General features: G+C 47.1%; 1 protein-coding gene across 4 annotated transcripts in view; it reads left to right on the forward strand.

Annotated features, from left to right (window-relative positions):
• The first annotated feature begins 4753 nt into the window (after window positions 1-4753).
• SNX9 (sorting nexin 9) overlaps window positions 4754-12550 on the forward strand; it is a 77237-nt gene continuing 69440 nt past the window's right edge. For 2 of the 4 annotated variants that reach the window (XM_090280026.1, XM_090280027.1), the window contains exon 1: window positions 4758-4920. In XM_090280026.1, coding sequence (XP_090136152.1) covers window positions 4909-4920 — 12 coding nt within the window. In that variant the 5' untranslated portion in view covers window positions 4758-4908. Of the gene's footprint in view, window positions 4921-12550 lie in introns of all 4 variants that reach the window. The other 2 variants (XM_090280029.1, XM_090280028.1) reach the window with 2 other exon arrangements.

Below are 12550 nucleotides of genomic sequence, written 5' to 3' on the forward strand. Positions count from 1 at the left end.
CTTGGAACATCTCTGTTTCCACCAAGTATAACATTAAACTTGTTACTTATTTTTAAAATAAGGCAGAACTTGTGTTTATAAGAATTGTGAGTTTCTATACACTTACTTAAAAAAATATTTTGCATTTTGACATTTCCTAACTTAATCAAAGGATTAAAGACCATAAGAAGCAGAAAAGTTGCTGAGGTATCTGTGAAAATTCTCAGAAACTACACTAGAGATACTGGACACGTTGGAGAAGAAACTAAATATATCCAGTGACTGAAATGAAACACAATGAGAATGAAGAAAGAGAAAACTAAAGAAAGAGAAGAGTGAATGGGAAGGAAAAGGAGGAAGAGTGAGCATATACAGATACTGGATGTAAATAATAATTTTAAAAGGTATAATGTTGTGGGACAGCATATTAAGAAATTTGTTATAGAACTGAGAACCACAATAAGAAGTTGAAGTCCACCAAGTAGACAGTTATTGATAACCATTAAGATTTGTTAGAACAGCCCTGGCTGGTGTGGCTCAGTGGATTGAGTGCCGACCTGCAAACCAAAAGGTCACCAGTTCGATTCCCAGTCAGGGCACATGCCTGGGTTGTGGGCTGGGTCCCCAGTTATGGGCATGCGAGAGACAACCACACATTGATGATTCTCTCCCTCTCTTTCTCCCTCCCTTCCCCTCTCTAAAATAAATTTAAAAATGTATGTATTTTAAAAAGATTTGTTAGAACAGCATGCTACTCCGGCTAACAGTGGTCTCCCTAAGTCTTCTAAATAAGCCTCAGAGCAGTATCACTATAAATGAGAAAATTGAGGATCAATATTAAATAACCTGCTTATATTCACACACTTGGTAAGCAGCAGAAATGACTTTCAAGCCAATGACTGTCCATATCCAGGGCCACCAGCACTCAGCAGTGGATGGCCTTTCTGATCAAAGGCCTGGGGGAGAAGAAGGGACAGAGGCTGTAATTCATAGTCTCTACAATAAAACATGGTGGTTGCAGCAAACATCCTGCACTTGTGGTTAGCAAGCACTGTCATTAGAATTGCCTTCCACGGAGAAGGAATTGTGTGTGTGTGTGTGCATATTAGATGGGACTTGTAGCTTTAAAAGTAACTCCCTATAGCTTGTGACTTGACCAATGACGTATGAGCTAGCGCAATGTCCTTTGCTAGCCAACTGTTCCTACTTTCTACTTTATTTACTTCTTTGTGCCCAATTGCTGTCTGCAATTATGTTTCTGAGAACACACATCAGTCTGTCCATAACAGATAAAAGGATCAAGGTAATGAAATGTCCTAGGGAAAAGTTTTAGGGGACACCAGGGATTTCAGAGGCTGAGAGCCAACTAGTTACCCAATCCTACCATTACTGCCTGATCTCAATATTCTACCCCGGCCTTCACTTCTGGAAGTCAGGGCTCCCCACACGCAGCAAACAGGCTAGTACAGGACCAAGAGCAATCAGTCTTTGTTGCAGCCTGACCCTGCCTGCCAGTGTCACCCCTGCCACGTACGCAGCTGCCCCAACCTCCAGCTTTTCCTGCCATTACCTTCATGTCCTAGCAATCAGATTCCAGCCAAATCTCCAGTTCTGGATACCATTTCCCATTATTACACCTAGATTGTGTCTCCCAGCCAGTGGAGAGAGAGAAGTGAGTTAGTCAACATGGAACCAAAACTAAAGCCAACCAATTAGCCGACCAAGCAAAACAAACCAAAAAAAGCATCCACTCTTATACATATCAATGGTACCTAAACACCAAGGGGGACAGCCTTATGTAAAATAATCTTTCCTGCTTCTCTAAAACCCTGGCCCCACTTGCTGCTCCATCAGAGCTCTCACTGGAGTATCTGGCATGTTACATATGTTGTTACATGTGTAATTGTAGTGGCTGTTGTTTTGCCTTCCCCCTCTTGCTTTAGAGTCTAAGGAGCAGGGACTTTCATCTCCAGCAGCATCCGTACAAGGTGAGGACTTCATACCTTTCTTGTGATTGGAAAGGCACGTGGCACACCCCTTTCTGATGCTTATTTTCAAGGTCACCCCTGAGGTTCACTTTAACCTCATTTAACTTATAAAGTGAGAGAAAATATAGTCTTGTTTCAGACCCAGGCTGACTGAATTCCCCACTTTTCCTACCCTCCTACGTGTATGTAGTGAGTGACTATCACACATTTTTATCGCATTTCACATTATTTTTCATGGTTTCAATTTCCCGCATTAGTTTCTCATTAGTTGACCTAGCACTCTAGGAACATAAAGACAATCTAATTTTGACTAGAGAAAGAAACAAGAATTATGACTAATATTTATTGAGTGCCTATTATGTAGAAAACATCACGCAAGTCATTTGAGCTCATTACCTAGCTTAACCCACACGACGAACACATGAGTTACATATTATTATCATCATCCCCACTTTGCAGTTCAGGAAACTGAGGATGAAGAAGTAATGTACCTAAGGTAACATGGGTTGTAACTAACAATCCAGCTCTGTCCACAGGGAAGGAATGGGGACCGTACTTGTGTTTTGCTAAACCATTATAGCTGTATCCAAGAAACTTCATATTTTTAAAAGATGGTTTAAAAAAAAAACAACTATCATTTCAATGTGAAAAAGTGAGTTTGGGGCTAGAGAGTTTCTGAGTTACAGCGATGAAGTTATTATTAATTTCTGCAGTAAAAATACAAGTGCTGTAACTTCATGAATGTATAGTTGTAACACCTGCTCCTGAACAAGCTCAGGCTAAGAGTTAGCTCCGTCATTAGCAGAGGCTCCCTAGGAATGCTTATCACTCCCTCTTCCTGGCTGAGAAAAAAGCGCAAGGCCTACACTGAATAGCTCTGCTGCTCTGGCTACACCGTACACCGTTTTTTTTAAAAGTGTAACCAAAAGCAGTCTGCAAAGGCAAAGCAAAGTCCTCAGCTAATCAATCGTGTTCTCACCAATGGGCAAAATGGAAACTCAAGCTTTAGAGGAAATAACTAAACTTGGCGTGCGTGCCAGGTTCAATGCCAAGGCTCTGGGTTCTGAGGGTCCACCCATAAGGTGGCACCTCTGCAAGCCTGTCCAAGGAAGCCAGTGGATGGGAGGGAACAAAGAAGTGTGAATGGGTGATCACATGGAAGCAGAAGAGGAACCATCTACTTCCCCAGTTTGCCCAGAACTTTTCCAGATTATCTTGAGCGCAGTCTACTTTCTAGTGTGGGAGAAGCCATTATTCCCCTGGCCTGGGCCGTACCTCATGGGATGAGGGGAGAGCGCACCATGCTTCTCTGTTCTTCTAGTGCGGGTGGGTGGCTCCTAGCACAGTTTGGGACACCTTGCCCCATTTTTAGCAGTGACTGCCCTGACCTTCACAAAACGCCCTTCAAACCTAAAATATTTTTAGTTCAAAATGACAATTTGGAGACCTGCGATAAGAGAAGTGGGCTCTTGTCCCTCCCTGCTCTGGCCTCGTGTGTGGCTGCGTAAGTCATTTAACGACCCTGGTCTTGTTTCTACACCTGTACACGAGGGGATCGGCATTCTATCATTCCACGTGCTTGGTCATTACATCCAAGACAAAGGCCCGCCAGGGTGGCACGTGAGAGGGAGCTGGACATCAGACCCACCTGAGGGTTACATGAGCCGCTACACTTCTGGGCTCTGTTAACCAAGGCCATGGTGTTTTTACTAACCCTATAATCTGGATGTGTGATTTCACTTTTTAGTTCATGTTTATGTGACTTTGCATTGGTCATGACCTTGGCGGCTCCACGATTACTTCTAAAAATGAAACCATGACTACAGAGATATTGTTCAAATAGGAGAAGGTTGGACTCTGGTCTTGCTGCCCTGGTGCCAGGTGCCCAGGGTGATTGGCTGCCTGGATCAGTCAGCTAAAGGCGTCCTGGGAGCAACCCTGACTCTGGACCTTGCTCTCAAAACACGTGCGTCGTTGAAGGGTTCCAGGGGGCTGTACCCCGCTTTCCAAAGCAGAAGAATATGGCAAACTCCTTCCTTATAGTATGTCCAATGTTTTGACGAAAACATGGAATATTTTAGACCTCCCCTTTCCAATCTCCTTTAGGAAATTTTGTTGTGCCTTCCCCAAATCTCTGGGGTCCGTGAGGCATTTCAAAATTGATCAAAAGTCCAGAAGGAGGTTAATGGGACGTGTCCAGATGACGCCCCAGCCCGTGCTACCTGCACGCAGAACCTTCTGGAAGGGCCAGTTGGACCAGGAAGCCATTGCTCCACTCGGTCCTGGCAGTTTATTTCGCACGCGTTTCACTCAACGCAGGGCCCAGCCGGCCCAACGGCACTGCCGAGCCAGGCCAGAGATCCTCGCCGGTCACTGGGTCACCCGGTCCCGGCCTGGGGGACGGACGGGCACCCTCGGTTTCGTGCCTCCGCAGCCGCACTTGGGCAGCCGTGGGCGGCGCGGTCGCGAGGGGGGGCCGGTCGGTTGGGACTCGGGCCCCGGCAGGCGCCCCCCCCCCCCCACAACACCCCCCGGGAGTCCCCAGCGCCCTGAACGTTTCCGCGGGCGGCGACCCGGGCGCAGGCCCGACCGGGGGACGCGGCCCCGAGCGCCGGGACAAAGGGCGCAGGCGGCGCGGCCCGGGGCGGAGGCGCCGGCGGGGGCGGGAAGCGGCGCGGAGGCCGGGCCGGCCCAGGGCACCGGGCGCGCTTCCGCCGGCCGCCGCGCGCGCCGCGGTCAATGGGAGGCTCGCCGGCGGGGGCGGGGGCCGCGCAGCCGGGGAGTTTCAGGAACTGGCGGAGCGGGCGGCGGCCGGAGTCGCCGAGCGCCCACACTCGGGGCCGGGGCCCAGCCGTACCGCCCTCCGCGTCGCCTGCGCGCCTCCGGCCGACCGCGCGGCGCGGGAGAGGAGCCGCCGGCCCGGGCCGGGGAGCCGCCCGCCATGGCCACCAAGGTGAGGGTCGCGCGGCGCAGGCCCTGGCGGCCCCTCGGCCCCTGGGCGGCGCGGGTTGGGTCGGGGCCAGGGACGCGGGGGAGGCGGCGGAGGGGCCGGCTCCGGGGTCCCCGAAACCGCGGCTCGGGTCCCGCGGGGCGACAGCGTTCGGGATCCGGCTGGAGGCGCCGGGAGGGTCGCGGGGCGGGACCCCGAGCGTGACGGCGCCGCCTGCAAAGTTTGCGCCGGAGCGTGGGCTGCGGCCGGGCCGCGGGGGGAAAGTTTCCGCAGCCCCAGGGCGCTGCGAGCAGGCCCCCGGCCCCCGCGGGACCCTGGTCGTGCCCACGCCGCACAGCCCCGCACGTCCGGCCGCCGCGGGCAGGCGCGTCCCCCGCACGTCGGCCGGTTTGGGGACCCGACCGCCGCCGGCGAGGACCGGGCGTTTTAAGTTCAGGCCCAGCTTCGGGGGACGGAGCCCGCAAATTGAACGCCCCGCGCTTCCCCTTCCTTCCTTGCTGCTTTTTTCTCCCGTTTGTTTTGCCACCTCTCGGTGTGAATGGCGTTTCCAGCGTGACTACAACGCGAAGTGGGAAATGACTGTGCTGGCAGTACCGCCGCGTGGGCTTGGGAAAGGCCCGGCCCGAGTTACGTGGTGGGGCTGGGCGCGCGCCTGGTACCTGGCCGGCAGCGGCCGCCTGCTCCGGGGTGTCGCTCGTGGTCTGGGCCACCCGCGTCTGCAGCGGCGACCCTTGCCCGCGCCCGCTCGCGGGGCGGTTTCCTCCCTTCGGGGCCTGAACTGGGACCGCCTGGGCTCCGCGGGGAGGGCCGGGGGTGGGGCCCCGCGGGGAGCGAGTCCTCGGGTTTGACGGGCGCGCTGACTTCTGCAGGTAGTTTTACCTTTCTACACATCAGCACCCGCTTCCGTCTTATCTTTGAAATGTCCGAGTTTCTTTGGGGGTGGTGGAAAACTTACTTCTGTTGTTGTTGGCTTTTTGTTGGAGAACTTAGGAAAGTGGTAAGAAATTTGGAATCCTGTTGAAAGATCAGAGTGGCTGATGTCATTTGTTCAAGTTTGTGCTCAGAATCAATCCAGGTGCAGTGTTTTTTTATTTTATTTTTTTGGTTTTTTTTTTTTTTTTTTAAATGGAGATTATTGCCAGCTGTCACTGAAATAATTACCTTCTTGTTAAAATATTGTCTATGGTCTTCCTCGGTTTTTATCCGATATGATAGAACTTGCTTCCTTTCTGAACCGTGTATACTTTTGTGTTGATTTTTTTTAATGTTTATAATTTGTTTATTTTTAGAGAGAGGAAAGGAGAAAGAGAGGGAGAGAAACATCACTGTGTGGTTGCCTCTCACTTGCGCCCCCAACTGGGGACCTGACGTGCAACCTAGTCACGTGCCCTGACTGGGAATCGAACCAGTGACACTTGGCTCACAGGCCGATGCTCAATCCACTGAGCCACAGCAGCCAGGGCTTTGTGTTGATTTAAAAAAAAAAAAAAAAAAACTGAACTCAGGCTAAGGGTCTTTAAGGAAATGTGATTTTGAGGTTTGTTGCCACCATTTTGGAATTTGCCAGTTATGTGGTCTTTTTTTTTTTTTTACACTTGCAACCTTCACAGCGTGCGTGGTGCATCCCCGCTCGGTGGTGGTCAGTGCGGTGGTCTTCCTCACTTTGATCTACTAACGTGGGCTGTCATCCGGCCCTTGAAGTGGGACCAGCTTAGCAACCGTGTCTGTCGTGAACATTTTATTCATAGGCACACCTGGACTTGGTTTTTCCCTAACATGGAAAGGGGGCGGTTCTGTACTGAACTTGAGTGGCACGTGCCCTCGCTGCGTACAAGCCTGTGTCAGCGCTCCCTCCTGAGGACCCACGCGCACTGCTCCGAAGGCGCATCCCAGTCACTGGCTTTTAGTTTCTTTACCTTCCTGATCCGTATTCCACATGGGATCGTTTTCCTGTGTACGTGGTGCAGACCACTTCCGTTTTTCAAACAAGACAGAGCAGAGAAGCACGTAGTGAAAAAGGACCCTGACTCGGTTTTCTGGTTTTCCTGCTTCCTGGTGATTCTTGTATCAAACCAAACTCTCATTTTTTTAAATTGTCCCCAGAGAGTAAAGTTGTCCTTGTTTCCCCTCCATCCACTACCCCTGCCTCTGGCCTTAACTTACCAGCATCTCAGTGGTTTAGGCCTTTCCTTCCTGTTCTTTAATTGGGCAGGTGGGGAGAACATACTTTTAGTAACTAATAACATCTAACTTTTTATCAAATTTAAGTCTCAAATGGCACTCAGGCCCTTCTTGCACTAAGTGATGACAAATAAATACAATATCTGGGTATTGTAGGCAGTGTTGGGTTTCCTTCTGAACTGATCAGAGAACGGCTTTGGTTCTCTCAGGTACGATTTTCTTACACGCTGTTCTTATGTGTTTTCTTGAAGATAACGCTTCTAACTGTCACGATTTTTAAAAAACTTATCTGGTATAGTCAGAATAGAAATTATCGTTGAGAAGAAAAATTTGAATTCGTCAGTTCTTCTGCCCAAGAAAGTTAATCAGTAACTGCATATTTTAAAGGGGTTGATGATCTGTTCTTTGACTCTAACCAGTATGTCATGTGCTGAACTCAGTTGTGTCACCCTGAGACCAGTTTGGTCTCATTTCACAAATACAGGGAAAGGCTAATACAAGTAGTCACGTCTTGACCTCTGTTAGAAGCCTCAGAAGGTTATGTTTGACACAGTCATATGGTGAACTTAGGAGTAAATTAAGTTTTATTTGTTAGCTCTTGGGAAAGAAATGATTTTTTGCCCATATTTATCAAAAAGCACATAAAGAAAATAGTTAATGAAAGTTAATCTGTAGCTCTATAACTTGGCTGTAACATCCATTTCAAAGTTAACCTTAGGTAACTAGCTGCATCCTTCGGTGCTTACATAGTGACTTAGGAATAACCATTATAACACAATTCTAGGAATTCCTCAGGCCTTTTTTTTTTTTTTTTAAGCTTTTCTTTCCAGTTCAAATGGCTGAAGTTACACATTTGTGTTATACTGCTTGGCTGGTAGAATTAAGTGGGGGTGGAATGTTGAAATACTGCTAGGAAATTAGAGAATTGCTCAGGACTATTCATGCTAAACATTAGAGGGAACAGTTTAGAAAGGAAACTTGTGGTCTCTCCTGAGCAGAAACCGCTTTTTCTGAATAAGAAAAAAAAAAAAAAAACAAAAAGAGCCTTCAGGGTCAAAGTTGGTTTTAATAGTTTTTTTTTTAAAGTATGGAAAAAGCTTTTTAATTTTTTGTAACAGTAATATTTTTAAAAGGGTCAGGATATCTGGACAGGTTCTGTATAGTCAAAGCAAGATCCTGTGACAGTGGAAAAGGAAACCAATTTTTTTTTTTTAATAATTTATTTGTTATTTATTTATTTATTTTATTTTTAGAGAGAGGGGAAAGGAGAAAGAGAGGAATGAAACATCGCTGTGTGGTTGCCTTTCACTTGCGCCCCCAACTGGGAACCTGATGTGCAACCTAGTCATGTGCCCTGACTGGGAATCGAACCAGTGACACTTGGCTCGCAGGCCGGCGCTCAATCCACTGAGCCACAGCAGCCGGGGTAAACCAATTTCTTATTAAACAAGGGATAGATTAGAAAGCATAAAAATTTTTGCAAAGTTTTCTACTGCTCCTTATTTTTATCTTTATTTTGTTTGTTTATTTTTAATCCTTGCTCAAGGATAAGTTTACTGATTTTTTTAGAGAGAGAGAGAGAGAGGGAAATATCGATGTGAGAAACAGCAATTGGTTGCCTCTCGTATGTGCCTTGCCGGGGGATTGAACTCACGCCGTTTTGGTGTACAGGACGATACTCTAACCAGCTGACTCACCAGCCAGGGCACTGCTCCCTTTTTTTAAATTGACCATCTGAAATTAAATTATCGTTTCGCTTTAATTGCCCACCGAACACCATGTAACTTTGCATATGCTGTTCTCGGGCCTCTTCCCCCAGGTACCTCCTTTTTATCCATTGTGTCTCAGCTCAAAGCCTCACTTCCTCTGGAAAGCATTCCTAATCTGCCCAGCGCTTGTTGCAGGCTCCCATCGGTCCCTACCGCCATGTAAGGTCTGTGTCTGGGACTAATGGCTGTCTGCCTTAGGACGCCGTCAGCCGCAGGAGGCTGCCACCGTGTGTATGCCCTCACCTTCGTGTCCTCGGCCATCAGCACGAACCAAGGCCCCTGATACACTGTTATGACACAAAGGAGCGCCTCTGGGTCCCTCTCTCCCCGGTGAAATAGCAAAAAGGCATGCCAGCGAGGTACGTGACAGTCGCCCTCTCCAGCTGCAGGCTTCCAGTCATTTAGTTGTGCATTTTAGTAAACTTGTTTTCAGCATACATGGAAAATACACATCTGTAGCTTAGGTATTAGCAATGTTGCTTAAATATAACAATTCAGTTTCATTAGTGATTACATGGGAAGTTGGCCCGTATGTTTTAAGGCAGTTGGAACAAGCGTCATCCTTCCGAAAAGGATTTGTCTTTACCCATGAGTTGTTAGAAGTATGTTTTAATTTATTTTTTTAAGTATTTTATTTCTTAAACAATTTTTTATTTTTCAATTACAGTTCACATACAGTCTTATATTAATTTCAGATGTACAACAATTAGACATTTATACAACTAATGCAGTGATCACCCTGATAAACCTAGTACTGACTTGACCCCATGCATAGCTATTACAATATTATTAACTGTATTGCTTATGCTGTATTTTACATCCCCGTGACCGTTCGTAACTACCGATTTGTACTTAATCCTGTTTCCGTTTTCACCCAGTCCCCAACCCCCGTCCCATCTGGCGGCCATCAAAATGCTCTCTGAGTTTGTTTCTGTTTTATTTGTTCTTTCATTTTGTTTTTAGATTCCACATATAAGTGAAATCATGTGGCATTTGTCTTTCTCTGACTTATGTCACTTAGCATAATACCCTCTAGGTCCATCCATGTTGTTGCAAATGGTAAGATTTCATTCTTTTTTATGGACGAGTCATAATTTATTGTATATGTGGGTCACTTCTTTATCCATTCATCTGTTGATGCAAACTTAGGTTGCTTCCATGTCTTGGCTACTGGAAATAATGAGGCCATGAATGTATGGATGAATATGTCTTTTTTTAATTAGTGTTTTGGGTTACTTTGGATAAATACTAGAAATGGAATTTCTGAGTCCTTTGTCTCTTGTTACAGCCTTTGCTTTAAGTCTGTTTTGTCTGGTGTAAGTATTGCTACCCCAGCTTTTTTTTTTTTAATTTCCATTTTCATGAAATATCTTTTTCCATGCCTTTACTTTCAGTTTGTGTGTGTTTTTGGACCTGAAATGAGTCTCTTGTGGGCAGCATACATAAGGGTCTTGTTTTCTTACCTGTTCAGTCACCCTGTGTCTTTTGATTAGAGCATTTAATCCATTTGCATTTAAAGTAATCGTGGATAGATAGGTAGTTGTTATTTTATTATTCATACCTTTTGTCTTTTTCAATTTTTCTTAAAGTTCCTTTAACATTTCTTGTAATACTGGGTTGGTGATGATAAACTCTTAGCTTTTTCTTGTCTGGGAAGCTCTTTATGATAGCTCCGCAAACCCCTTCTAGCCTACAGAATTACTGTTGAGAAACCAGCTGACAGTCTAATGGGAGCTCCCTCGTAGGTAACTGCTTTTCCCTTGCAGCTTTTAAGATTCTCTCTTTAGCACTTTAATGATGATGTGACTTGGTGTGGGCCTATTTGGGCGCATCTTGTTTGGACTCGTCGTGTTTCCTAGGCTTGTATATCTGTTTCCTTGGCCAGGTTAGGGAGGAAATTTTCCATCAGCATTTCTTCAGATAGGTTTTCAGCGTGGTGCTGTCTCCTCCTTCTGGTACGCCCATGATGAAAATGTTGGTATGCTTGAAGTTATCCCAGGGGCCTCTTAAACTATCTTCAATTTTTAGATTCTTTTGGCTGTTTTAGTTGGACGTTTTCTTCTATCTTACCTTCCAAATTGCTGATTTGATCATCATTTAATCTAATACACCGTTGAGTCCCTGTAATATATTCTTCATTTCAGTTATTGTGTTCTTCATTTCTGACTGGGTCTTTTTATGTTTTCCATCTTCATTTTTATGTTCCCTATCTCTTTATGAAGTTCTCACTGAGACCTTTGAACATCCTTATAACCAGTGTTTTGAGCTCTGCATTGGTAAATGACTTGTCTCCGTTTTATTTAGTTCTTTTCCTGGGCTTTTGTTTTGTTCTTTCATTTGGGACATGTTTTTTGTCTTCTCATTTTTTCTGCCTTCCTGCAGAAAGGTAGGACTGTTATGTCTTCTAGTCTTGGTAGGGTGGGTTTATGCAGTCGGTGTCCTTCGGGGCGTGGTGGCACAGTCTTGCTGGTTACCTGAGCCAGGTGCTCCAGGTGTGTTTGTTGTGTGAGCCCTCCTGAGGTAGCTGAGCCTCGATTACTGTTGGCAGGTCAGGCAGAGGAATTGACCCTCGGGCTGATGGGCTGTGAGGACTGACTGTGACTGCAGTGGAGGGGCTGACCCTGCAGAGCAGCGTTCACTTCAGTGGGGCTCTGGTGCCTGCAGAGTGCCCGTTGGGCGTGCCGTTTGTGGAGGTGGTTGGGTGATGCTCTGGTGGCGTCTGATGCTGGCCACTGGCTGTGTCGGTGCTGGGGCCTCTTGGTACAGGCCAAGGTCAGCCACTGCCCATGTCCTGCCCCGGGCTACTTGGTGTGAGCTACCAAGTGATCTGCAGGTTACAGTGATCCCTCCCTTATTGCGGGTATTACGTTCTAGATGCCCCCCTGCCCCCGCGATAGGTGAAAATCCGCGAAGTAGGAACCTTACATTTATCTTAGTATTCATATATATGTTAAGGCTTTATAAACCCTTCCCACACACTTACAAACCGTTCTCAGTCCCTTATAAACCTTTCCCACTTCCTTATTAACCTTTTCCACTTTTATAAACACTACTTATGTTCTTAAACATATTCTACACTCTCAAACCTACATCACTTTAACAACATACGTACACAGTACCGCAGAATTCCGTGATATAGCGAAAAATCCGCGGTAAATAATTAAATACCATATTTTGAAATCCCGCGACACAGTGAGGCCGCGATGTGAACCGTGATATAGATAGAGAGGGACCGCTGTATTGCCACTGGTGCTGGGCTCAGCTGAGCAGTCTGGGACAGGCCACGCTGTGAACGGAGGTCAGCTGACCCTGTGTTGGGCGTGTGGCTGCTCAGCAAGAGGTAAGGGGCACACGCAGGCCAGGTGCTGCTTGTTTGGGGTCTGTGAACCTTGGAGACATTTTAGGAAAGTCCTCTGCATGAGCCAAGACAGGTCACTTTTATGGAAAAGCCACTGGTAGTGGCCTGGGTGTGCCTGAGAGTTGGGTGGCGTGGGGTCTCAGGAAGTCACCAGGGCAGGGCAAAGAGTGTTACAGCGTTGATAGAGGCTCAGATATGGCACGATGCCGGCCAGGTTGGGGGAGGGCTCAGAAAAGGAGCACTGGCTTCTGCCAGCAGTTTTTTCTGGGAGGAAGCTGCCCCTCCAGCTCTCGCCCTAAAACCAGAAGTTCATTTCCTCCCCATG

The sequence above is a fragment of the Furipterus horrens genome, unplaced genomic scaffold, assembly GCF_987537825.1.
Source record: "Furipterus horrens unplaced genomic scaffold, mFurHor1.1.pri manual_scaffold_6, whole genome shotgun sequence".
NCBI classification, from domain to species: domain Eukaryota; kingdom Metazoa; phylum Chordata; class Mammalia; order Chiroptera; family Furipteridae; genus Furipterus; species Furipterus horrens.